Source organism: Syngnathoides biaculeatus, chromosome 23 (genome assembly GCF_019802595.1).
Source record: "Syngnathoides biaculeatus isolate LvHL_M chromosome 23, ASM1980259v1, whole genome shotgun sequence".
In the NCBI taxonomy this organism is placed as follows: Eukaryota; Metazoa; Chordata; class Actinopteri; order Syngnathiformes; family Syngnathidae; genus Syngnathoides; species Syngnathoides biaculeatus.
In genome coordinates this window covers 8,882,902-8,909,342 of record NC_084662.1, presented here as the reverse complement: position 1 = coordinate 8,909,342, position 26,441 = coordinate 8,882,902, and the positions used below count along the sequence as shown (strand labels likewise).

The window sequence follows — 26,441 nt, the reverse complement described above, 5'->3', positions numbered from 1 at the left end:
TATCATTTGCGATATATGACTATTTGAAGTTTTGGTACGAGAATCACAGAAATTGACGCTAGATTTGGCTTGGTGGGCCACGTAAAATCATGTGGCGGGCCAGATCTGGCCCCCGGGCCTCAAGTTTGACACCAGTGCTTTAAAGGCACACATCCAACACACAAGTACTGTTGTATAGTAATTATGTGCATTTTTTAACATGCTGCTATCAAGTTTTATTGTTTTTAGTTGACTGCTTTTTTTTTTTTCGTTAAAAATATGGCAAATACATTTTTGGGGGGTGGAATACATTTTGGTGTAATTAAATGGAGTAAATTGATGACAATTTTAGTCTCGGTCGGGATTAAGGTCGAGATACCAGCGTGTACTTGCAATTAAAAACAATTTCCCATCATTATGAGGCCATTTAGTCCCACTCGTGCATGCAGTTCCCCTTGTTGCCTGGTGGGGGGCGCGCCGAGGTGACAAAGCGTGTGGAAATGTTTGAATGAGTGAGTGAGCGAGCGTGGACGTGGTGGGGAGAGCGAGAGAAAGACAAAATCGCGAGCTCGCAGCGCGCCGATAGCGCGACGCCTGAGCGTGGAACAATCGGCTTTCGGAACGCCTTGAAGGAGCTCCCACGCAACTAGTTTGCACGAGTTGTGGGAACGGATTGTGTGCGTGTTTCTTCTGAGTGGAGGTGGGGGGGAAGGGGGGGGGGGCGTGGACGTCGGAGGAGCTGCGGCGTGCAGTCGGCTTGCGTGTTGCCTTTTGGCTGCAGTTCCAGCCGTGGAGTGAGTGACGCGCGTGGACTTCGGCTGCCTTTGTCGGAGTCCTCCGCTTCTAATACGGTGTATTTTTTTTTTTGGTCATTTTTTTCAAGGTGTATTGTGGATTTTGTGGCGTCACGTCAACCGGTCGCGCGAGTATTTTTGGAAATATTTCCTGGTTATTACATTTTTTTTATTTTTTTTTTAGGATGGCAGCGTGGGTTCCAAAGTGAGGATCTATCTTGTGTCAACACTGGCAGGTGTTGCGTTCACACGCACTTTCAGCTACTGGACGGATTACACCAACCTTTTATTCTCAATTTTAAGGGGTGGGGGGTGCGCATAAATGTGTTCAATAGTATCACTTGAAGCGTAACTAGGGGAGAACTCGTGATGCGTTCAAGGCGCCGGGTGGGAAAGTGAGATTTCACTTTTTCCGCCCCCCCCTCCGTATTCCTTGAAGCCAACAACAGCACCATAAAATTAAAAAAAAAAAAAAAATGACAAGCAACGGACCTGTCATCGTCTACGAGTGGCTCAAGACCCTGCAGCTGGCCCAGTACGTGCAAGCCTTCGTGGATAATGGCTACGACGACCTGGAGGTGTGCAAACAGATCGGCGACCCGGACCTGGACGCCATCGGCGTGTACGTCGCGCACCACCGCCACAGGATCCACGACGCCGTGCGGCGGCTGAAGGAGGAAGCCAGGGACGCCGCCAGCGGCCTCTACTTCACCCTGGAGCCCATGCCGCCCTCCGCGGACCTCTACAACGGCCACGCGCCGGACCAGTGCGAGTCCAAGATGCGCGCGTCCAGGTCGTGGAACGAGCCGGCGCGCGGCGTGGGCTACATGGGCGCGCACAGGAACCTGACCCTGGGCAGCACCAGGAGGGAGCTGCTGATCTACCCCAAGCTCAAACTCAAGATCATGATTCGGGATAAACTCATCAGGGACGGCATCAACCTGGCCCGGACGCCCTATTCCAATAAGGTAGGACCCGTTTCACGCGACACACCGGTGCCACCCTTGGACAGATTAGCTGGCAATTTACCCAACATCCATTTTTAGAGAAAGCACGATTGATACCACTTTGTTTCACAGACAACAGAAGTGTGAATATTCACTCCCAGATCCTAGTACCGATGTTTTTTATTGAATGAAATTCCATTTTCGCAAAGACAGACTAATTATCTTTGTCACGCACGTGATAATTGGCTGTCTCGAGCCGCACCCAATGAGAACGAGTTACCTGATGACATTTATTGTTCTTAATATTATTTTTATGAGTGTCAGTGGGTGGTATCTGCAGCCCTCACGAGTACCCGATACCGAGATCTTGTTATCACCGCTTAGCTATTCCGAGTAAAAATAACACAATATCACACTTTATGGAGCAGGCCGGAGTCTCAAAGTACCCAATATCATTTTTTAAAATTACATACACTGTACTGCACAGCACTCTGCGCCCGTGTGGCTGTCACCGTGACTGATGGGAAAGTATTTGGCACAGATCAATCAGTGGACAGACAGAGGATCTCCCAAAGAGTTTTCATCCCCTTCCGGTCATTTCCTGGTTGGAGGAAGGGGGCGGGGCAAAGGCGTGGATTTAAATTGTGACACCACTTCCAAACGCACTTGTCCTCGTGACCTTCAACCCCCCCCCACCCGCCCTCTCCGTCATTGCGGTCGGATCGCAACAATGTATACGGCGCGGGTGTCAAACTCAAGGCCCGGGGGGCCGGATCCGGCCCAGCACGTGGTTTTCTGTGGCCCGCAAAGCCAAATCGAGAGTGTCAATTTCAATTATTCTTGTAAAAATGTTTACAAAGATTTCAAATGGTCAAAAATGATATAGTTGAGATATTCCAAGCATTTTTGTGTTACCAAATATGAATAGTTGAAAAACGCATCACCCTTGATTCATTCAGGCGATTAAATATTTGTATGAGGGAAAATGCAACAGCAATGTGGCCCGCGAGAAAAATGAGTTTGACACCCCTGATACGGTGAGACCCGATTTAGTAGCGAAGAGACGATGTTCTTACGCAGGGTGCACACATACTGTACTCAGTTATAAATATAATGTAATATAATATCAATCATTTAAACTTGAAAAAAATGGATAAGGTTGAGATGCATCATTTTTGGTGGTTTTATCTTTTGCTAGTCAACTAATGATTGTTTGAATAATTGAAATGCATAATGGATTCAGTTTCTTGTTGAATCCATAAAATGTCGGCCATTGCCTTCCAAAGGTAAATTATAATTTCAATTTTCCGGTTTTGATTACAAAAGATCATCTGTCTGCTTTTGCGGAGGACTTCAGAAATCTGAGAATAAAAAAATTAAAATGAGAGGCTGAAATCAGAGGATATGGACAGTTGTAAGTTAAATCAACGACGGCCCTCACCGATGAATCGTCGGTCAAAATAGTTGATTAATTTGATGATGGATTACTGGCAGATTAATTGTTTATCCCTTATAGTTGTACTGTTCCCACATGCCGTAGAATTATACGCACTGTCGCGTCCGTGTCCGCGTATATGCCTTTAAGAGGCGGGGCCAGCGAGGTGGCTTGCGAGTGTCTGGGCGAGAGCCGTGGTCCACAGCAGCTTATCGAAGTAGGCCCAGTTATCAGTATACTGAATATGCTAACTGGCTTTATGAATTGGATGATTTGGAACTGGAAAAAAAAAATCTTGTGTGTGGATAACAGGACTGGTATTTTCTGACAAAGATATTTGTCTGTCTGCAGGCTTTGCTGTCGAGCAGTGGTCTGGTCTTTCCCTTTTTTTTTTTTTTTTTTTTCCCCCCAAAGCGCTCGATTTTACGACCAAACTTGACAGACAATATGTCACTAGACCTCAGCCCAAAGCGAGGTCAAAGCATCACCGCGTGTGGCCTCAGCGCCGTTTCAAAAAAGCCAAAATGTTGAATCTTTTGGCGTTTTCTTAAAGGGAATCTCGAGCCACGCGGCGCCAACGTCGGTCCCGGGCCAAGTTGCACCAACTGGACCACTTTTTTTGTTGATTTATGTCAGGCCGCGTTGAGTTTCTCCCTCGGAGAAGCGAAGTTGCCCACTTACGCATCTTTCGATGAAGTTCTTTGCTGTGGCCGTCTGGGCCCGAAGCCCTGTAAACGGCGGTCGCTTCGTCAACCCGAGATGACATTCCGGCCTCGGGTTACCTGGGTTTCCCTTTTGCGCTTACATCCTGTATTTCCCATCTGTCTTCCGTCAGCCGCGTCGCTCAAAGCTCAGACTCGCACTCGAATCGATGACGTCGCGCTGTGTGTTGCTCTGTGGTCTGGATGCCGCTCGCGCAATACTTTGCTCTGATCCGGATCAATTATTAGTTTTTAAAAAAACGTTCAAGCCGGATTACGTAACACGTGAGATTGCTCTTTCATTGCCGTAATTTGAAATTAAATCATGACTATTTCGTATCTTTTAACCATTATGTACAAGATCCAACCATCCATCCATTATCTACCGCTTTTCCGGGTCAGGTCGCGGGGGATGTAGCTTCAGCAGGGATACCCGGACTTCCCTTTCCCCAGCCACTTCTTCCAGCTCTTCCGGAGGAATCCCGAGGCGTTCCCAGGCCGGCCGAGAGACCATATCCTCTCCAGCGTGTCCTGGGTCGTCCTCGGGGACTCTTTCCGGTGGGACGTGCCCGGAACACCTCATGAGATCCCCCAGCCACCTCATCTGCCTCCTCTCAATGCGGACGAGCAGCTGCTCGACACCGAGCCCCTCCCGGATGACCGACCTTCTCACCCTATCTCTAAGGGAGAGTCTGGACACCCTGCGGAGGAAACTCATTTCAGCCGCTTGGTATCCAGGTTCTTGTTCTTTCGGTCATGACCCAGCAGCTACAAGATACAAGATATAGCAGCAAAATGTGGGTTTAATGAAAGATGTAATTTGAAAAGTCATTCGACGTCGCTCTAATGTTCAGAGTCACTTTCGTTCATGTGTGGAGCAAGGTCAGAAAATGCTAACCACAAACGAGCCGCACAAATTTGCTCAGATTTGTGCCAAAGAGTTGATCGACAACAGGTTGATTTCCTCAACCCTCAGGTTTGATCAAGATGGACAAGAGGATGTCGTTCAAAATGGGAAAAAATGATGTGCGACTATGCAGAAAATCTTGCTGCTGATCCCCTTTTTTCCCCGCATACACGGCCTTGACTCATAATTTGAAGTCGCGCAAGCGTTGACTCAACTCGGTCAACCCCTCGCCGCCTCCATGTCAGCACCTCAAGGTGACGCCAGCTCGGGTTCAAATGTGCATCCCTCGTGCAGTTCTGCCACTTTGGATGAATAAATCCGACAGAGATTCGGGATTTGTGCCAAACCCAAGGCCCGAACAAACAACGCTCCCATTTTTTTATTTTTGTAGGGCCGAAGCTTTTGCATTGAGCCTCCGGGGAGGTCAAGGTTCTGTGTCAGTAGGTAGATTTGAAATGGCTCCATCCCGGTGCTTTTGCCCCCCCACACCCCCCCGGTCTGAAAGATAGAGCTGTGACCAGCTGATGGAGCTCTGACCGACTGCCCTGTGATTGGTCTTGAGATAAGATGAGATGACACCCCCCCTACCGCCCCCACCACCGCCATCCTTTTCACAGAGGAGACTCGGCGGAGAGGCCAATTACAGGACACAAAATGTGAGTCACAAGGGACGCCCGTTGTATAGCACAGCCGCATTTTCTTCACTACTAATGTGACTCGTCTTTGTCACGCAAAAAAAAAAATAGAAAATCATGACAGATCCATCGGTGCCTTGCGAGACAAGCCGTTACCAGACAATTCACCGAAAAGCACTCGGCTGGGTAAAATAAATACCCGTAAATCTCATCAAGGCCGCGGAGAGCACTTGTCTGCTCGCGAGGGCGAATTCTCACGGCGTAAATAAACGGTAGTTTGTTTTCAAATCCGTCGCCGGAGAACAATATCGCCGCACGCGATGACTGAAATCGTTGGCCCGACTGGAAACTGTTTGTGTGTTCGACCGCGATCGAAAGCCAAACCGCGAATGTAAGACGAGCACATGTTAGCATGTGACGAGCATATGCTTTGGTTACGGTTAGCTCTGATGTAGCAGCCTACAAATTTACTCTTCTTCTTGTCAGAATTCCCCAAGTTAAGACATGAAGAGCATTAATACTCGTCGGAGAACATCCATATCACAAATATTTGGTAAATATTGTCCCCTAAGTAGCTTACCAAAATAACAGCGTAAAACAAAATGATCATTTCAGCTCGGTCATCCACATGATTAATGACGTTAAGCTGAAATGACCAAAATGTCGAAATTCACTCAAACTGAACAAAATGGACCTTTCTGACTGGTGCTCTTAAGCTCCGCCCCCCTTTGCTACAGTTGCCATGTCCCACAAGCTTCCAAAATGGCGACTGAACAGAACAGGTTTGAAGTCGATTCTCTATCGCGTATTCCAGATAATATCGCGGTATGTTTTTTTCATCGGAATTGCACGTTCCCCAAGCGCATCTGAGGACCATTTTCTTCGTAACGTAAACTTTTCCAGGCGCACGCTACTGTCAACCAGTATTGCTTGTGGGTCAATACGGCGAGAGGGGCGTGTCAAGCCAGGGGTTAAGGCAATCTGGCTCTCTGATTGGCTATTATTGTACAAGGTCCATTGCACTGAGCCTACAAGTCTGCTTGCGTTGTGGTAAGGGTTGATGTGTATTAAATCCTTTCAACGTTAGCATAATAGGAAAAGGAAAAGGCAAAAAAATACACTAGAGTATTAGCCTACGGGAAATTGGGCCACCTCAGATCCTGTCCCGGTCGGACTGCTTCCAACCGCACATCTATCATCGCCACCTTGCCACAGAGGGGAGAAACGGCATTCAAACGGGCCGAAATCTCCAATTTGGTGGCTGACAAGTTGAGAGGTTGAACAAGGATGACCTCGGTGTAGCGAGGAGGGACACTGGAATCAAAACCACCAAATCTGGCGTTGGCGATGACACAGGAACAGGTTGAGCCGCGTGAAAGCGGCATTGTTAGTCCGAGTGCGTCTGGGGGGGAAGTGGACGCTAAACACCGGGGGCTCCCTCCATTGTTTGCGCCGAGGCTGATGGAGCCGCGCGTCCTTTCACCGCGTCGCCTGCTTTGCATACCCAATTTCCGCCCATTCAAACAGACAGCCGAGGCAAGTGTCCAGCATTGTGCCGGGGGCGGCGGATGACGATGACAGTTGGCTGTCTCGTGAAAAAAGAGAGACGGGGGAGAAGTTGTAAATAGATGGGCACCTTGTCGTTTATTGTACGGACGGGCTGCGGCCCGCGATAAGGCGGAGAACGGTTTGCGCGGCGATGGAGAAAAGTTGCCTCGTGTCCTTTCCGTGACCCACGCGCACGACATTGATGTCGGGCGCCTGCTGCACATACATCTTAAAGACAAAGCGGTCTTTTAATCTGCTGCCAAGCCTCGTTGGGGTGGGGGGGAGGAAGCCGCACTTGTCGGGGTACCTTCTTGACAGCCACGGTTTCTTTTCATGTGCAGATGTCGTCCGACTTGCGGGGACCGCTGCGGTACTCGTGCCGAGCCAGGAGTTGGCGATGTGAAACGGTAACTGCATGTCAGCTCGGACATGATGCAAAATAGTGTTAGATGAAGCTCTCCTGCCAGTGTTGCTTTAATCTGGAACCATACAAATCGGTGTAAAGGTAAGACAATTCCCCATCGCTGTTGCACGACTTCTTCAGACTTAAAGGTCAAGTGTCATCCCTGTAAACATTCTAAAATAGTGAAATGAAAAATACATATAACAGTATTCACTTCAATGTCTACACGAAAAAAAAAAACATGATGTGCAAAGTTGCGGAAGTGTCATTCGACATCAAAGTGGTCGCCATATTGGCTGCATCTCCTGTCCGAAAACACGGCGTGGCCCCTACTATGGGACACGCCCCTTCTGACACGGAAGCTCTTTACGAAGAAGAGAACATCACACAACCGGGTGAAGTTACCGGGGCAATATTACCCTATTGTCTCGAGCCATATCCAGATGATATGCGATCACGGCCAAACCGCCTCCCTGTCCGATCCACGTCCGCGGGGGAGATGAGCTGTCGCGGCGCCGGGCCCATTTTCATTCTGAGGCGTTCCCAATTTTCGCCGCCGAGGTGGCTTATCACGAGGCCGGCGCGGCAGCCTTCGCCGGCGAGCCGTCGCGGGCGAGCCAACACGGCAGCCTTCGCGGGCGAAAGGCGTCCGATGCGCACATCGACACGTTTAGCACCCCTCTCATATGTACGCAGATCTTTTGTTAAACTGAGAGACGGATTACGTGCTCCGGGAAACTATTATATTTTTTAGTAGCTGTATACACACCTACCTGTCGTTTGGTTCCCACGAAGCTCTCGTCCTTTGCATCCGTGCAATCCATTTTTCACGACGAAGCGGGTAAATCCGTCCTCCTGAGTGTTCAAGCAATGTCCAGCAATGCAACGTGCCGGCATTTTGGCTAACACGAAGGAACAACGAGCTCCCTTCCTGTAGGTAAAACTAATAGAAACAAACGAGTCCACTTGCAAGCGGTCCTGCCGTGTAAGTCACTTCCTGCTTCTTCTCGAAAACAAGTCCCTCGAGAGGAGTTACGAAAAGCTGTATACGTCAAAATTTTGTGGTGAAAAAAATGCATGGGTCCATGTCGGCTGGTGTTTTTTTTTTCATTTATAACATACTAAAATTTCACGACAGTGGCCCTTTAAACACAAAAATACTATAATTCAGCTCAAATGATCTGTTTTCAGGATCCTCCAAAATAATTTGGCCCAGTATGTGGAAGCTTGGGTCACGATAGAAAGATTTCGTTGAACATGGCCAACATTTTTCTTCTCCCATCGGCCATTGTTTAGGACCCTCAGTCCTCACTGGACCCCTGCCGAGAATTTTCGTGTGAACCGTCATGTCAGAAGGGAAACTAAATTGACACTATTTTGGTTATTAGTCGCAAATTAAAAATGCCGTCGCGTCTGTGATCGATCGTGACAGTCGAGTATCCCGTTAAATTTAGCTTCCGCTTTTTGGCAAATGTTCCTCACCATACTTCTTCCTGGAGTTTACAGCTGGGGTTCGGCCACGAGGGGGAAGGGGAAAAGTTTTCGCAGCAGCCTCGCTCTCTGCCCCCTCACCCTTGCACCATTCTGCTGCAAGTACGCTTTGCTTAATCTTTATCTATCTACGTGGACAAACTAGAACTCCCAAAGGAGGAAGTCAAAAAGAAAGCCGAGGTTCCTCTCTCTCTTTATTGTGTTGCACGAATGGAGAAAGTCAATTAGCAAAGTGACTTCCTGCCCCCCCCCCCCTTCCACTAAAAAACGGACCAAATCAATCTCAACCAAAATGACAATTTTTTTTTTTTTTTTTTCATTTTAAGATTTGTCCTGTTATTTTCGACATGCAAACCAAATTTTATACCAGTCACTGATAGAGCTCGTGCAGCTACGTCATCAAATCACGTGACTTTTGTTCACGTCGCCATATTGCCGGTCAAGCTCCGCATCGCTCAATGCTAAGTCGGTTGGAGACGAGACGGAAATATGTCTTGCAGCGCGACGCCCAGAGTCTTGTCCGAAACCGTCAAACATTTAGAAGGTGAAAATAAACGACGGTACGCGGAAAAATTAGATCGACTCGGCACGGAGGACCCGTATTTAATGCCGAAGTTGATGTTTTCGCCGATAAGAAATTGGACTGTTAACATGCATCTGCTGAGTAAGTCGCCGAGATTTACACGGAAATGTTTGAAAGCGTATAAAAGTCTGGACGCATACGAATACTTTGTTGCTGGATCTGTTCTGAATCAGGAATAAATCCCACACAGTGACGGTTTTGACGGCTCGTGAGCGTCGGAGTGTGTTCGGCGACACTTCAATCTTTGCCGGAATCCATCGACCTTTTCAGCTAGTATTTAATACAAATACCAATATTTAAATAAATGACCCCCGGTTTTACACAAACTCGTATTAATTAACTATGATTGGAAAAAAAAAAAAAACCAAAAACGACGGCGTCGTCTCCACAGAACGTACACGGAAGCGACTGTGGCCACACTTTACCTCCGTAAAACTCAGCGACTTTTTTTTTTTTTTTTAACACGCATTGTTTCTAAATGAGCCAATTTGGCATTGTAAATAGTTCTTGGTAATTTGAGATTGAGAATAATCATAATAAATGTGTGTATTTTGGTTGGGGACCATCCATTACGTTTAAATGCCGAAATCCGTCGATATTTTCTGGTCTTTTCGGCTGCTATTGCATGGAATGATCTGTTTGAATATCGGTCTCGTCTGTTGGTGACAGGTCTCGGGTATTGTGAATATTCTCCCCCGGTTCAATGTCGAGCAGCTCTGTTTGACCGGCAAAATGGTGACGTCACGTGCACGAGCTCTATTGCGGGATCATGTTTTCGAACTTCTTTTACTCGGTTGTGTTTTGTGTTATTTTTTTTGTTTTGGTCAAGTAAAAACATACATGCTTGTGATGATTGTTGAGGTTTTTTTTTTTTTTTTTTTTGGTATGTTGCGGCCTCCATAAAATTCGCTCCATTTGTCGCAGCATTTTGGAACAGTGATTGGTGTCCTAATAATGGTATCATTCCATTCGTCTCGGGTTATATGGAGCGCTACAAAGTGATGTGACAGGTCACGGTGAAAGGAGTACAGCCACTCAGTTCAGAGGCTCTGCTTTAAACAAGACCACGTTTAGGGCCTCTTAAAAGCCTTTTGTGAGCCATTAACGACATGTGCCCACGTTGAAAGCTTTCTCGGAGCGGCGCGAGAGTGCAGAGGTCTGACGGCTATCGCGGTGACCTTTAAACCGTGACCTCGCGTGTGAAATGAAATGTCCTTGTGAACTGGAATGGACGTCTCGGAAAAAGGAGTATTGTAAACAACGCTGGCAAATTTGAATAAAAATGGCATCAGTGTAGTCAAAAAAAAAAAAAAACATCAAAACATTTTCATCTCCGCTCGTAAACGGACTGGGCACAACTAAATGAGCTGAAACCGCACCCCTGCTCATCTGGCAATTATCAATCAAATATCACTCCTACAACGTAAAAAAAAAATGGATTCTACTTGGTATAGCATCACATAACATGATGAAGCTGCTTAAAGCCGCCGTTGGATGGAATGCATCCCACCAGGTGGTCATGGACTTTTTTCCCACATGACAACGAGGCACTCTAAAGCCACCACGCTGGTTGTCCACTTGAAGTTAAAAATTGCTATTCTACTCTCCGTGAAGTGCCCAAGCTTAACTCGCTGGTTCACAAACTTTTTTTTTTTTGCAGCGCCCCGCTTTTGTAAGTGAAACTTTCTTCCAGACCCCCCCCCCCCCCCCCACAACACACACACAGACTCACACAGTTTTGCTACACATGCGCACAGGCTTAGCTTGCAAAAATCAACAACGACTGCAGTGGCCACTTTCAGTTTATCAAGCCACCAAAAAGGAATAAAAATCTGAACTTTTTTTCTGCTAAAAATGTAACGCCTTTCATCATATTTCATTTAACGTCATTTGAGTGGCTGGTAGCTTAATAATGAAAAAGTGTTCATGTGTAGCCCGCGCCCCCTAGTTTGAAAACCACTGCCTGAACTCATGCCGTTTGCACGTTTTAACCCCCCCCAAAAAACCCAAAATAATTTAACTGAAATGGTGAAAAACAGTAACACTGCATCACTACTTTGTATGGTACTACATAATTCTTAGTTTTTATACATTTTCAGCAATCTGCAAACCTTTATAACGTATTTGTAAACAAATCTCTGATTTCATGTAAAATGTGGATAATTTTTTTTTTATGGTGACTTTAAAACGTGGGAGCGTGTAAAAATGTGTCAAAAACTTACATCAAAGGTGTCAAACTCAAGGCCCGCGGGCCAGATCTGGCCCGCCACATGGTTTTACGTGGCCCGCGAAGCCAAATGTAGAGTGTCAGTTTCCATGATTCTTGTAAAAATCTGTACCAAAATTTCCAGTTGTCATTTATCATAAATGATAGTTAAGATATTGCAAGCATTTTTGTGTTATCAAACATGAATAGTTGAAAAATACGTTACCCTTGATTTCTGATTCCAAAACTAGTTCATAAATTGATGATGTAAATATGATGAGATGATTAAATATTTTTGTTCCACAGTCATAACGACCCTCTGAGGGAAACCGGAGCAACAATGTGGCCCACGAGAAAAATGAGTTTGACACCCTTGACTTACATATTGTGAATCTGCAGCTGGCTTACCCAATGCCCGAAAAAAAAAAAATATATGTACGTATATCAGGGTGAAAGGTTATTGCTTTGTCTTTCACATGATCAGGTGACTCCGGTGTCTGCGCACATGTGAATTTAGTGGTGGGGGGTGTTGGGGAGGGGGGGGGGGGGGGGCATTTCACAAGCCTCAAGTTTACATTTGGCTGTGCGTTCTCCCATTTCAGTCATAAACATGATAACGGCGGCGGGAATGCGGATTTATCCCCACGGCTGTATAAATGTCATTGACGTACTTAAACAGTGTGAGAGTGACTACGTATTGTATTTTTAAAAATACACAGAACTTCTGGTGACCCCCCCCCCCGTCCCATATAGAATACATGCTCTAAATGTTTTAGGGCCCAAGCATTCTTTGTTGGTATTCTTGTCCGGCCAAATAAATCTCAGTTTTGCCGGCTTTCCCACACTTGAAGATGCTCCTTATTTCGTATGCTGTTGAAGATTTTAATACTATTGTTTTTTTTTTTTTTTTTAATTCAGATACCAACAACACCAGTTTCACCTCCCAATATAATTTCCCAGATTTATTAAAAAAAAAAAAAAAAAAGCCTAGAAAAACTGGCTGAAAAGACAGCTCAATTTTTACATTTTAAGGTTTAATTGATTTTCAGGTCTCCTTTAAAACCGAACTTGAATTTGTCGTAAAATAATTTCGGTGTTGTCTGGAAGTCATTTAAAAATGACCCATTTGAACTGAAAATTAATTTAATTTGTCATTCCCATGTAGCAGAAGTTAGTTTTGCATGCACAATTTTTTTCATGTTTTCCCTTCTTTTTTTTCCCCATTACACTTCCCGAGCTGCTTATCCTCACAAGGGTCGCAGGAGTGCTGAACCCTATCCCAGATCACTTTGGGTGTTTTAATGTCACTGATATTTTTTGCAATATAGTGGACCTCGCATACTTGTAGTTCAGCACCTGTCGATTTGCAGTGATTTTTTTTTTTTCCCCCATTCATTTTTTTTTATTTTTATGGAGCCCTGAAAAGGACATGGGAAAAAAAAAACATTTCTCATTGTAACGAGAAACTTTCTCATTGTAAGGTGAAATTTTCTCATTGTAACTAGAAACATCTCTCTACGAGTGACACACAGGCAAATACTGGTCAGCTATTGGATAATCTTTTCTGTCATATTTGTGTGATATTTTACCTTTATACTCACCTTATCTTCATTTATTTTGATGATCGGGTGCAATCCTTGTTTTGAGGAAAGGGGCCAAGTCCTCTTTTGTTGCCATTCTCTCAGCTGATCTGTGCAGGAAGCAAGTTGTAAATAAACCAAACGCAGGAAAAAATAAGTCATAAATAAGCTACCACTCACAAATAGACATTTCTTGTTCAAATGAGAGTTTCTTGTTACACAAAAGTTTTTCTCATTACAATGAGAAAGTTTCTTGTTACAATGAGAAACAAGTTGTTGTTTTTATTCCCTCCCTACATATTTTTAATGCACTTATAAAGGGTGTCAGTTTTCTGCACATTTTTGCTATTCGCGGTCCGGCCCGGTCCCCCCCCCCGCGAAAAGCCGGGGGTCCACTGTTTTGGAAAACAACTGCTGCACAAGTTTAAACTTTGGGGTCATTTACATTGGATTATTTTTACTAAAAACAGAAAGAGGGGAAAAAAATGTAGAGGATTTTTGCGATGATGTCGCATAAACGTAATTTCAGGCCAGGGAGCGGCTTGCAGAGCTTTTCCATTTTCCACATTTTGCGGAGGAACACGTCCCGATCACGCGCGTTCATGACCGACGCCTTATCGGAGCTATTCTGGTCCAAAGGCTTCCAGACAGCCGGTCTACATAACCGCATCGTGCGTGTTTACCATAAAGGAATGAATGGCCGCGTGCGCTACTTCAAAATAACTAATATATAGCATGCAAATTTATGTCAAGTACTGACACCCATAAAGGATTTATATTTTGCTGGAGCTGCTGCGGCAGTGATTTCCCCACACTCATAACATTTGTTTTATACGGCACTTAAAATATTCATATATGTAAACCTCAGGCGACTGGATGCGCTCTTGGTTCACCGACCACAAACCCCAATCGTAGGGGGGGGGGGGGGGTTTCTCCCCTTTACCAAAAGCAACATTTAGAAACCCCCGCCAAAAAAACAACAACATCACTTTAATGGGATGGTAATTGGTGAGTGTTTTTCCATGTCATTATTTGAGACTTGGCGGCAGTTCGTAAAGTGTCGGCCTCACAGTTCTGAGGAGCCGGGTTCGATCCCACCCCTCCCAGTGTGGAGTTTGCATGTTCTCCCCGTGGCTGCGTGGGTTTTCTCCAGGATCTGCGGTTTCCTCCCACTTCCCAAAAACGTGCACCATTAATTGGACACTCTAAATTGCCCGTAGTGACCGATTGTGAGTGCGATTGGTCGTTTGTCTGCACGTGCCCTGCGATTGGCTGGTGACCAGTTCAGGGTGTACCCCGCCTCCTGCCCGTTGACACCTGGGATAGACTCCGGCACTCCCCTGCGACCCCCCCCCCCCCCCCGTGAGGATGCGCGCCAAAGAACATGGATGGATGGAAGTAAATATAAACATCTGTGATCATGTGGTTGCAAAAGTGTGCACACCCACTCATGACTGGATATGTGGGTGTGTTCATGGGGAGTCAGCCATGTTTGCGTAGAGTAGCCAAAAATTGTACAGTTGTATTGTGGATGGATGGATGGATAATTGAGGCTTTCCGTTGAAGATTTGCACCAAGCGGGGCAGCATTGCAACTAAATTTTACGAAAAATGTATTATGGACATCATAGGGGAAATAATGAAAAAAAAAATGATCAAGATAAATGGTATTAACAAAAGAATTTTGGTGCTGCTTGAGGGCACCATGCTCACTTTCCACACCTTAATATCTGTGACTTTGAGTGTGTGTGGCTTCAGATGACAAAGTCTAGCCGGATGATTGACATGGGAGTCGGCGAAGGAGAGATTAGAGTTGTCTTTTGCGTCACTATTTCACTCATTTGATTCATCGTTTCATCCCTCACGTCAGGTCCAAATTTCCCTCCCCGTGTCATTTCTTTCCCGTTTCGTTTCCCACCTCGGGGTCATCTCGAAACGTGTCGGCGAAGGAAGACGTTTCGACGCGAGTGGAGCAAAAAGCGACAAAGCGAGCAGGTGTGAGCGAACGTCACCATGCAGATCGCGCATCAACACAGCGACCGGCACGCGCTTTCAGTCACTACTCGCCGCCCTCATTACTCTGATGAGCGCCGGAGAATTCGCGTTTATAAATAGAAAAGGGATTGTCTTTTTTTTTTTTTTTTTTTTTAACACCATTTTCGGTATTCTGCGGCGCCTTGAGGGGTCTCGTGACCTCGGGCGTGGTCATAATTGCCTCTGAGTCGCTCGTATCTCCGAGCGGTGAGGTCACGCGCATACCGCAGGTGTTTGGATCGCACCGTCGCCATGGAAACAACAAATGTTTTTCCAGTGTTGCCGTATAAAAACACAGTACACGAGCTCCCCAGAGTTTTGCATAGTGTTGTTTGTACTGGCATCTGGTGTCGTCGTTATTATTATTTGTTTTTTTTTTCTTCGTCTTTAGTACATGAATGCTCAGTAATGTTGTTTTCCGGAAAACACAAAGGTTAAACCGCCACCGCTCATCCGAGGTCGCATCACGTTGTCGAGGGCGCAGGCGAAGGATTTGATCTCTTCAGCTCGCGAAAATATTTCGTGTCGCGGGTTAATTACACACTCTTCCCACGGAAAGCGGTCCTTCGGTTTGAGCCCAAAATACCGTTTACATAATTCGGTAGTCTTAACTCTTAATAGACGCCTTTTCGCCGTTAATCCACGGGAGCGTCGTCCAATTAAACGAACAGTTCCTGTCAAATAGATAACGTTCAGATGAGTATAGAACAGAATTGCACAAACCATAAAAATAAATCAATAAAATGAACGTTAATAAGCACTAAATGCACATTTGAAAGATCCTTCCATCCATTTTCTTAGCTGCTTATCCTCACGAGGGTCGCGGGGAGTACTGGAGCCTATCCCAGTTGTCAACGGGAACAACCCGAAATGCTCGCCAACCAATTGCAGGGCACATGGAGACAAACATCCACACTCGCAATCACACCAATGGGCAATTTTGAGTGTCCAATTAATGTTGCATGTTTTTTGGGGATGTGGGAGGAAACCCACGCAGGCACCGCGAGAACATGCAAACTCCACACAGGCGGGTCCGAGATCGAACCCGGGACCTTAGAATCGTGAGACCGACACCATGCCGCCACATTTGAAAGATGAAACGTGGAATTCAAAGACTTATCAATGACATAATATTTGGCTGACATTTTTCCTTTTCAAATTTACATGAGACGTGACATTTTCCAGAGTTGTCATTTCATTAGGTGCAGGTAAATACTCTACACTTGTAAGCGCTCCTTTCTGTCATTTTTCATTTTTCTTGAGGCGTTTTGTAAACCAGGGGTCGTGAGTTCGTATCTCACTGGGGCCTCTCATCCCCAAGAGGGCTTGCGGCAGGAAGGGCGTCCGGCGTAAAAACTGCCAAAGAAATATGAGCGTTCATCTGAGATGTCACGCTGCGGCGACCCCCAACGGGACAAGCCGAAAGAGACTTACTTACTTACTATTTGTGATTGTCCTGTTTTACCCACTCGAGGGTTAAGATTTTCCGCCCGCGGGCCTCGGGTTGGCCACCCCCGCGCCGCGCCAGGGGCGTAGCGACACAAGTGCGAGACCGACACGCAGTATAATTACTTTGTCTCCGAAGCGCCGTCAGCTGTTCTGCGAGGCACGCCGGCGCTCAACGCCTCCTCCCTTAAGCCTAATTGGCCCATCTCCAAAGCGCGAGGGCGGGGCCTCGTTGAAAGCTCCCAACCGGCAGACCACACCGGTGTCGACGTCGCCGCCCGGGCGCTTTTATCGTCGGCGTTCCCGGCGGCGGATTAAGCTGTGCGGAACCTGCTGAGCGTCTGCCCGCCCGCCTGCCTCCCTCTGGCACTGCATACCTGAACGTGAACTCTAATTACGTGGCACTTACTGCATTCCTGCAACACGCCCAAGCACAACTCACCCGAGCGTGCTAACTATTGCGCGTGGTGTCGTACAAAAGCACCGACAGCACTTCACATGTGTAATTTTGGCCCCCTAAAATTCATTTTCCATCTGATCTGTTACACTCGAACTGCTCGACGTCACGGAAATGCACGATTTCGACGGACTGTGACCTTGAACTCAGTCGCAGACTTTAAGTTTGAGCACCGTAACTTTCCTTACGGAGTAGGGAAACGGCACGGTGAAGCCGAGCACTGTCGTTCCATCCAGTCGGTCCCCCGCCAGAGTCCGACACGCCGTTGGCCGATCCATCGTGACATCCGCAGCGGGGGAGGCCGAAGTTCATCGCGCTAATTGCCGCTTTTTGACCCGGCTGACTGCTAGTCTTAATCGTTCTATTCATTAGACATTAATTGCTTCGTGAAGTGACAGAGTCGAGCCGCGTGTGCTGAGGCAGCAGAAAGGAGGAGAGGAAAGAAAAACACAACAGCAGAAGACAACGTCGGGAACAACAGCAGGGTTTCGGAGTCCCCGCGGTTCTGCCAAGGCGCGTCTGGTCAAAGCTGCGACATGCACTGTGATTAAGTTCTTCTGAACTTGGACACGGCCGTGGAGAACTCGTTCGAGAAGACCAATCCTGAAGAGATACCGTAGATAGAGGACGACTCCTTCCGACTATTTATAGATACCGCGCTTTGCAGCTTCCATCTAGGGTCATGATCTTTATTGGCCGAGAGGTGCTCGCCTCTCGCGCTTGACTTCGCTCCGTCCCTTCCATCAGCCGCAAAAAACAAACCAAAAAAAAAAAAACGCAATTGTCGCGTCAGCAGATCCCGTCGGTGCCAAACCAAGCCCTGTTTACTTTAATAGCACCCCACAATTTTGCCTCAGAATTTAGATCTCCGAGATGGGAACAATGCCATTGTGTGGGGTTTTTTTTTTTTTTTTTTGCTGCTATTCGTATTCAGGATGCGCCGCTATCTGTTTTGAGGGCTCCACGCATACCAGTACTGACAATCACGCTAAGTCAGCAGAGACCTGATTGTCGTCTGTCTCTGAAAGATTAGCCCGAGTTCATGAGCTTGAGGTTGGGGTTTTTTTTTTTTTTTTTCTCTCTCTCTGCCTAATCAGATCGGGCAGAACAGTCGCGGCCAGCGATCGTAAAATGTTAAACCCGTTCAAGTTCCGAGTGAAAATCCTCCTCGTTCGCCTAATCGCGTAATAGCCGCTCATCAAAAGCGTCGACACCCAGGGGTCATCAACCTTTTTCAGGCTGAGGGCCGATTGTACGAAGGGCTACATGACTTGCTTGCAGCAAACTTCATTATACATACATAAAATATTTCCGTTTAGATTTTTTTGTATGATGTGACATTCCATAAGAAAGTCAAATTCAAAATTTAAAGCCGCGGTATTTTTAGAGCGTGCCTTGCGGGCGCCTTAAATTGTCCTCGCGGGCACCGCGTTGGTGACCCCTGATCTACACAATCATTTGCAAGCACATTTTCACAAATATTGCAACAGGCAGTAAAATATTACTTTTCTATGCTATTAGGCTAAGCTAACATTTGTTTTTTTTTTTTTTTTTTTGTGGTTCACACCAAGTTGGGGAGCGCCACGATTACGACACGAAACAGAATTCTACCCGATCACGAATCTCGCGCTGTCGCCAGACGCAAATACATCAAAAATCATTTAGCATAAAAAAATGAGAATGTGGTCGCCGAATAAGCTAACGGTTAGCCTAGCGTCATCCATGTTCGGATTACAGCATAGACTTTATTAGACATAAACCCACTTTGTGAAGTTTTTCTTTTTTACCTCCTCGACATCCGTGGCCCCTCAAATTTCAAACTTTGTAGCCCACTTTCAGCCCCCCCCCCCGACCTCTGTCGAGTTTGAGGGATCAGCTTACACAGCGAGCTGACACGCGACCCGTAATTCACCGGGTGACTTTGATGGCCACGATCGCCGGCAAACATTTTTCCGAGGGTTCCTTTTTCGACCCGACCCCGACGTTGACTTACCCAACCGCCCCGGTGACAAATAGTTTCACGATCGGTTTTGCTTTAAGAGGATTACGCCGAAAGTGCTCACTCATTCCCGCGTGCGGAAGCGTTTGAACAATAGGAGGTTGTTATGAGCAATTGTATATGAATGTTTGTTGCAAGGCGAGGAGAACGCCCAAATTAACACGGGATATTCAGAAGTCAACCAATGAGTCCATATTTTCAGCACAATCTGCGTTACTGGAAGATGAGTGTTCTGCTTTTAGTCTGTACCGCTGTCTCTTTATTTGACTTCCATTTTTCTCTTTTCCGATTCTTCCGAGTGACATCCTGCAAGTGCTTTTTTTTTTTTTCATTTGGTTGCATTCAATGGAATTCCATTCAAAACCATTTTTTTCCCCCCACAGACTGGGGACATCTGGCTCCTGTCCTTGACTCGAGTAACTTTTGCATTCACATAATGCGACTTTATGATAACAAACATGAATACTACTTTTGAATTGGACCAAACAATAAAAGGCATGGGTAAGAGGTGAACCCATCTGACGGGGGTCCAGAACAAAGAAGCGGAAGGAACTTTAAGCAGGACTTTTTTTGCATAACACGAGCCACCGATCAGGACAACTTTCGATGTTTAGACTTTGCTCGTGATTACGTATATCACACTTGCAAAAACTGAAAGAAATGTGTATCTAAAATTTGTTTGAAGACCCCAGCCCTTAATTTAAGTTTTGCAAGTTCGGATTTAAAACTATGATGTCATCAACCATTAGTTGTAGTCGTGATCGCAGCATATGCAGCAAGTCTGTTCTCCAGGTTTGGATACGTGACGTTTCGCAAATACAGCGATACCTCTACATATGAACGTCTCTAGTAACGAAAAATTCAGGTTACAAAACGCCGCCTGGGAACTATATTGTCTCGAGTTACAAAGGAAATTCAGGATACGAAAGGAAAATATAGGTACTGGATTGGCGCAGATTAGGCTATTTACATGGAAAATGTGCTTCTACTCACAAATAATTCACGTTATGAAACAACTTCCGGATTGGATTAATTTTGTAAGTAGAGGTATCACTGTAGTGCATGTAAAAAGTCGTTTGCTATGAATTGGTTAAATAAATAACATTTATTGCATTGTCTTATGGAAGACCCAAAAGAAGTTGACGCAGGAACCATGGAAATGTTCTTTTCCAGGCATATTTTCTCCAGTTAATCTGCTAAATCTCATCTTTTCCGGTGCAAATCCGGGTGTATAAATCCGCAGCGCTGCACAAAAGCTTGAAACAATAAACTGGCTTACTGACAGCTCGCCGGCCGGAGCCGAGCTGAGCTGAGCGAGGCGGGGGTCGTGCATCTGGAATTTTTTGTCTGCGCTCCGCCAAACATCCTCGCCCAGTTTCACCTCAATCTCGCTCACACGTGCGCTGGAAAGACGAGCTGGGAAACAAACAAACACACCGGCAGGCCTGTCCTGCCATGCAGACGCAGGCGGACTGATGGAGGGGGATGGGGGAGGGGGGGGGGGTGTTTGGAACAAAATTAAAAAAAAAAAAAAACGGAACACCCAAGTAGCTCGAGATTGACTGATCCACTGAAGGGAATATCGCAAAAGATAAAACCTCTCAATCAAGATCTCGTACTCATCTGCACGCGGGGCGGATTTTCGCAGCCTCGCGTGCCAGGCAATTGCTCTTACTGTACATCCACTCCAAAGCATTAAAAACTGTGAATAATTAATACGCGGCTCATAAGACAGCTCATAAAGCGTGCGGAGGATTGCTGAGTTTACACCGCGAAGAGAGAGAGAGAGAGGGAGAAAATATGCAGATTAAATGTCACACCTGGATATCACTCTTTGAAATTGCATCACCGTCGCTTATTAAAAGACAAAGTCGAAACCGAGCAATAATACACCGTTGAAGGGAGTATAAAGTACCACCAAGTATACGACACATGACCTTGTCTGTGGTTCAGGTAATCCTGCAACTGGGGTTTGCTCCCCAACGCGTGCTTCTGTTCTGTTCTGTGCTGGCGCCTTGAGACGTGAGTTCAATTTGTCCCGCGACCGCACTCGGATCCCAAATCAGGTTTCGCCATCGCAACGAATGAATACGCCAGTAAGCCGTTAAAGCCTCTCTCGCAAAACAAACGACAACAAAAAAAACAATAAACATACAGTAATGATAAAAATGATAATAATTGAATAGAATGTAAACAATTTAACCATTTTTGGCACATTTTTCGCTTCAATTCTTTGGACATTGTGCTGCTCCCTCTGGTTTGCGCACCTCGGCTACCTGGGGGCCCTAAAATACTCACATCCGGATCGCAGTACGTGGAATTGTTCTGTAAGCCACAAAAATTGTTGTTCATTGTTCTTCGTGCGGCAGCACGGTGGGATCGGCTGGTAAAAGCGTTGGCCTCACAGGTCTGGGGACCCAGGTTCGATCCCGGCCCCACCTGTGTGGAGTTTGCATGTTCTCCCCGTGCCTGCGTGGGTTTTCTCTGGGCTCTCCGGTTCCCTGCCACATCCCAAAAACATGCAACATGAATTGGACGCTCAAAATTGCCCATAGGTGTGATGGCTGTTTGTCTCTATGTGGCCTGGGATAGGCTGGCGACCAGTTCAGGGTGTGCCCCGCCTCCTGCCCGTCGACAGCTGGGATAGGCTCCAGCACTCCCCGCGATCCTTGTGAGGATGAGCGGCAAAGGAATTGGATGGATGGAAGTAAATATAAACATCTGCGATAATGTGGTTGCAAAAGTGCGCACACCCACTCATGACTGGAGATGTGTGTGTGTTCATGGGGAGTCAGCCGTGTTTGGGTAGAGTAGCCAAAAATTGATGGATGTTCTTCGTGTGGATAAAGAATATATGCCTGTGAGTGTTGTTTTACATTATCCCAATTTAAAAAAAAAAAAAAAAAAAAAACTTTTTTTTTCCTCATGCGTTTTAGACTCCTTCCACTTTCTTGCACGAAAAGCTGTTTTTTTTATTTTCAAATGTTTTCATTTTTGCATTTCAATTCTCTTAATCGCGTGCAGCACGCGCTTTACAACTCAAATTGCGTGACGCCCCCACGTTTGTTTTCCCCTTTCAAATGTGTTGAAATGCCAAAATGAGTCCATTCCAGGTATTTCTGTATTTTGTCCGATAAATACCGACTCCCCCTGTTACGATGCCACTCTGGCACGTCTGTGGGGGGTAAAAAAATGCTTTTTAATATAGATAAAAAAAAACAATTTTTCCCCCCTCCCACATATCAATGGCGCATCAGGGGGAAAGCATGGGAAAGCTCGCCGTTGAGCCTTCCCCCAGGAACGACCGTATTGTGCTGCGAGTCTCTGTGACGGTCACTCCGCCATGAGAGCGCCGTGTCAGCCCACAACAATGGCCTGCAGCGTCGAGCTGCCTCTCCTCGTGTGCGCCGATCCCTGTCCGCTCCATTTATGGAACAGAGGAGCTCAAAGGCCCCCGACGTTCCCCACCCCCCCACTTTCCCCCCACCCGCTACCACCACCTCCGCCCCGGTCGCCACCGCATTCCTCAAACTGCACACGGTGACCTTAAATACGTACCAGCTGGTAAACGTACACCGCCACCCCGGATCCTCGAGGGCGATCGGAATGGCCGAGTCAGATTGGATTACCTCGCTAATATTTCCCCGAAGATGACAAAAGGCGCGACTCCCGGGCCGTTCGGAGTCGAGTCGGAGGGCGGCGATCGCGGGGCGAGCCTTCCCCCTTTTGTCATGCGGGAATCCCGCGGCAAAGGCTTTCTGCGCATTGTTATGTAAAGCGGGCCCTTCGAATATTTTTTTTTTTTTTTACTCCCAAAGCGTTTGCCCGTCGCGCGGAAGTAATTCCAGAAGAGGACGGGAAGGCCGTTGCGATCCCTCCTCCCCGCACGCCATGTGTGCAAACCGTGGCTTCCGCTCATTATTTGCCATTAATCACGATGCGTTATGGCAAGGTTCCCTCTTTCGGCGCATGTAGGCCAACCGCGAGCGGCTCGTCTCTGAAATGTTTGTCCGGAAATCAAAGTTTCCAACTCTGGTTTTGGCCGATCGTCACCTTTTTCGGATGCGATTCCGCGCAAAGTCGAGTGCCGTTGATCAGTTTCATCCTAATCGGGGTATTGTTGGCGAACCCTCTTCACTTTTTCGAGATTGGCGGCGGCTTTTGTTATGACTCCGTACATTTTTTTTTCCATGACAGTTTTACCACTGCGACGCATTTCCAACACAGGTGTCAAACTCGAGGCCCGGGGGACAGATGCGGCCTGTCACGCGGTTTTATGTGGCCCACAAAGGCATTTTTTGTAAAATCGGGACCAAAATTTCAAATTTTTACATCATAAATGTAATGTGTCCCGCGATAGAAATGAGTTTGACACCCCTGCTCCGGAACCTGTTGTCACTCTCTCGTGGTCCGCAATCCGCGAGACGCGACGGATCGTATAATATCACTCTGAGGAAACTTCAGGCCAAACTGTCAACTTGTTTGAAGACAAACTAGTAAAACGAAAAGCAGCTCGTGCAGGTCACCGGCGTCGAATCCTCGTTTTTATTGAGTTCTGCCGGCGTTTCACAAGGTTCCAACCGAGGAACCGGTTTTATTTTCTTTCTCGTGATCTGGGTTTTTGATGACTTTCGTTAGATTACATTTTAGTGTTACGTCATGTTCCTGCACGTCATGTTTTCGTTTTCTGTTTTATATTTTGTGCATGCCTCGTCAACTGATTTAGGTTTTCGCTTTCCTTTTGTTCTCAGCAGTCTTGTCCAAGTGTGCCTCGTTGTCCAATCAGTTTCCCTTGTTTGAGTTTTTGTTGTTTCTGCTGTCTTGCATCATTTCGGGTTTACTTTTAGTCCATAGTATTGTTTTTGTTACTTTGAATATTGTTTTTTTTTTTTTTTTTTTGGGGGGGGGGGTCGTTATTAATGCGGTATTTTTATTCTTCCATGTGTGTTTTTGAAACCATTGGCTCCTCCCCTTTTGCCACCAACACCACCAAAAAAAAAAAAAAACCAACCCAAAACCCGACACTCTTTGTACATTAATGATCCGCCCAACATTTGCAGTAAAATTATTATTCAAACGTACGCAGATGACGCTGCAGTCAAATGTTTCTCGGAATGCACTTTTTTAAGATATAAAAACACAAAAGTTCAGCGAATTTGCCTTATTCAGAGTGTTTAACTCCTGTGAGGGGTTTTCTGTGGGAACTTCTTTTTCAGTTTTCTTGCACAAGAGGCCTCGGTTGAATTCTCAGTTGCAGTCCATCCCAGCAGTGTTTGGACGGGGGTAAGGTCAAGACTCTTAAGGACTGAAAGGGGGGCCTTCCCCTAAACTGTTCCCACAACATTGGAAGCATGGAATTGTTCAAAATCTCCTTTATGACTCATAATGAAGGGAGGAGATTTTTAGAGGAGCAATTAGGAGGTGCACCTCAATACGTGTTGTTGCGTGACGAGGGATGTGGCGCTTTTATATCACGGAATTTTGTCTCCGTACAACAACATCAAACATTACGTGCTTTATTATTATTATTATTTTATGTGTGCTCTGATCGTTAGTAGGTGGAGCATCACACATGTTGCTCATTTCCATCAAAGGAAACGGCATCCCTGCGGTCGTGTGGGATTTTCCCAACATTTGGATCAGAACCTGACTTCTGGTCTGCCGTATGTTTTATGTGACGGATTGCCGGTCTGGGCTAAGGGCTGGACCATTTATTGAATTGATTGATTTGAGTCAATTTGATTTCAAAATGGTGGTGCAGCTGCGGTTTTGGCCTCGCAGCGCTGCGGATCGGGGTTCAAATCCCGGCACCGGCTGCGTGGGTTTCCTCCGGGCACTCCGGTTTCCTCCCACATCCCAAAAACATGCAACATTAATTGGTAGGTGTGATTGTGAGCGCGGCTGTTGGTCTCCACGTGCCCTGCGATCGGCTGGCGACCTGTCCGTTGACAACTGCGATAGGCTCCAGCACTCCCTGCGACCCTTGTGAGGATCAGCAGCTCAGAAAATGGATGGATAGATGATTGAAAAACAAAACAAAAAAATAATCAGTTTTTACCGTGGAACACCTCAACAAACATTTATTTCTAAAATGTGCATTTAATATTATCATTAAAGCTGTACTGCTAATTTATAAAATTATAGAGAGTTTGAACCTTATTGTGGAGCATAAATATAGCAACATACATGTCAAATAAGTTGACCATCTTTTTTGCATTAAAACTGCTTGAAAACCTTCCCAAAGGTAGCTGTGATAGGCTCCAGGACTCCCGCGGCCCTTGTGAGGATAAGCGGCTCGGGAAACGGGTGGATGCTTGAAACGAAACAATTCCGTACGATTAAATGCAAATGTAATTAAAAAGTTAAACAACCCTGAACTGTAATTAAATGCACTCAGCTGCATTGAGAAACGCCAATTCTAGTTTTGATCGTTATTTTCATTGAAAGCGGGAAAAAGAAAATATTCAAATCATGGGATTTTTGTCTCGGCCCGTATCCCACAGTCCTTGCCTGGGCTGAGAGTATTTTTCGAGTTCAGGTTTCTCATTTCAAGCCTTGTAGTCCAGTCCAAAAAGACGTCGCGTCCTGATTGGCTGGAACGAAAGACGGCCTTGGCAAGTCAAAAGCGGCCAAACAATAACAAAAGTTTTGATTTTTCTTTTTTATTTTCTACTTTTTGACATTCAGTTTGGTTTGTGTCATCGTGGATTTTTTTTTTTTTTTTTTTTTTTTTAGCCTCCGCCACCCCCGAACTTGTCACACCTCCCGTCATCGCAAAACTTTCCCCGAGGCCCGACCCAAAAAAAAAAAAAAAAAAGAAAAAAATGAAAAGAAATCAAAGTGAGCCGACCGTCTTCGAAGTCTTCATGTTTGTCAGTGACGATATTTTCTCCCGGCTTTTCCTTTCCTCCCTGACAAGGAGCATAAAACATTTATGCCGGCGCTCCTCGCAGACCCCCCCCCCCCTTTGCCCACCCTCCCACCGACCCAAACCGCCGATCCGCATTCACGGTCGGCTCATTATGGGATGTCACATCTGCTGCCTCCTCCCTCGTTTCCAAACCTTGGGAGTGTGTGCGCGCGCGCGCGTGTGTGTGTGTTTTATTATGAGTCTAGTATAAAGGTTACCAAGGAAACATGTTGGCAAACTGTGATCCCGCGGACAAAAAGGGTTAGCGAGTACAAGGTAGTGCTGATGTTGTCTGCTGTAGTCGTTTTGATAACATTGATCGGATGCTGCTGCAGTGTCGCGGCTTTCCAGCGCTGATTTTTAACAGTTCCTCGTCAAATTTGGGGC

At 46.2% G+C, this 26,441-nt stretch overlaps 1 protein-coding gene across 3 annotated transcripts in view; it reads left to right on the top strand.

The window, feature by feature from the left end:
* The first annotated feature begins 1,093 nt into the window (after positions 1-1,093).
* sash1a (SAM and SH3 domain containing 1a) overlaps positions 1,094-26,441 on the top strand; it is a 153,124-nt gene continuing 127,776 nt past the window's right edge. For all 3 annotated transcript variants that reach the window (XM_061812684.1, XM_061812685.1, XM_061812686.1), the window contains exon 1: positions 1,094-1,741. In XM_061812684.1, the coding sequence (XP_061668668.1) occupies positions 1,250-1,741 (492 nt within the window). In that variant the 5' untranslated portion in view covers positions 1,094-1,249. The remainder of the gene's footprint in view (positions 1,742-26,441) is intronic.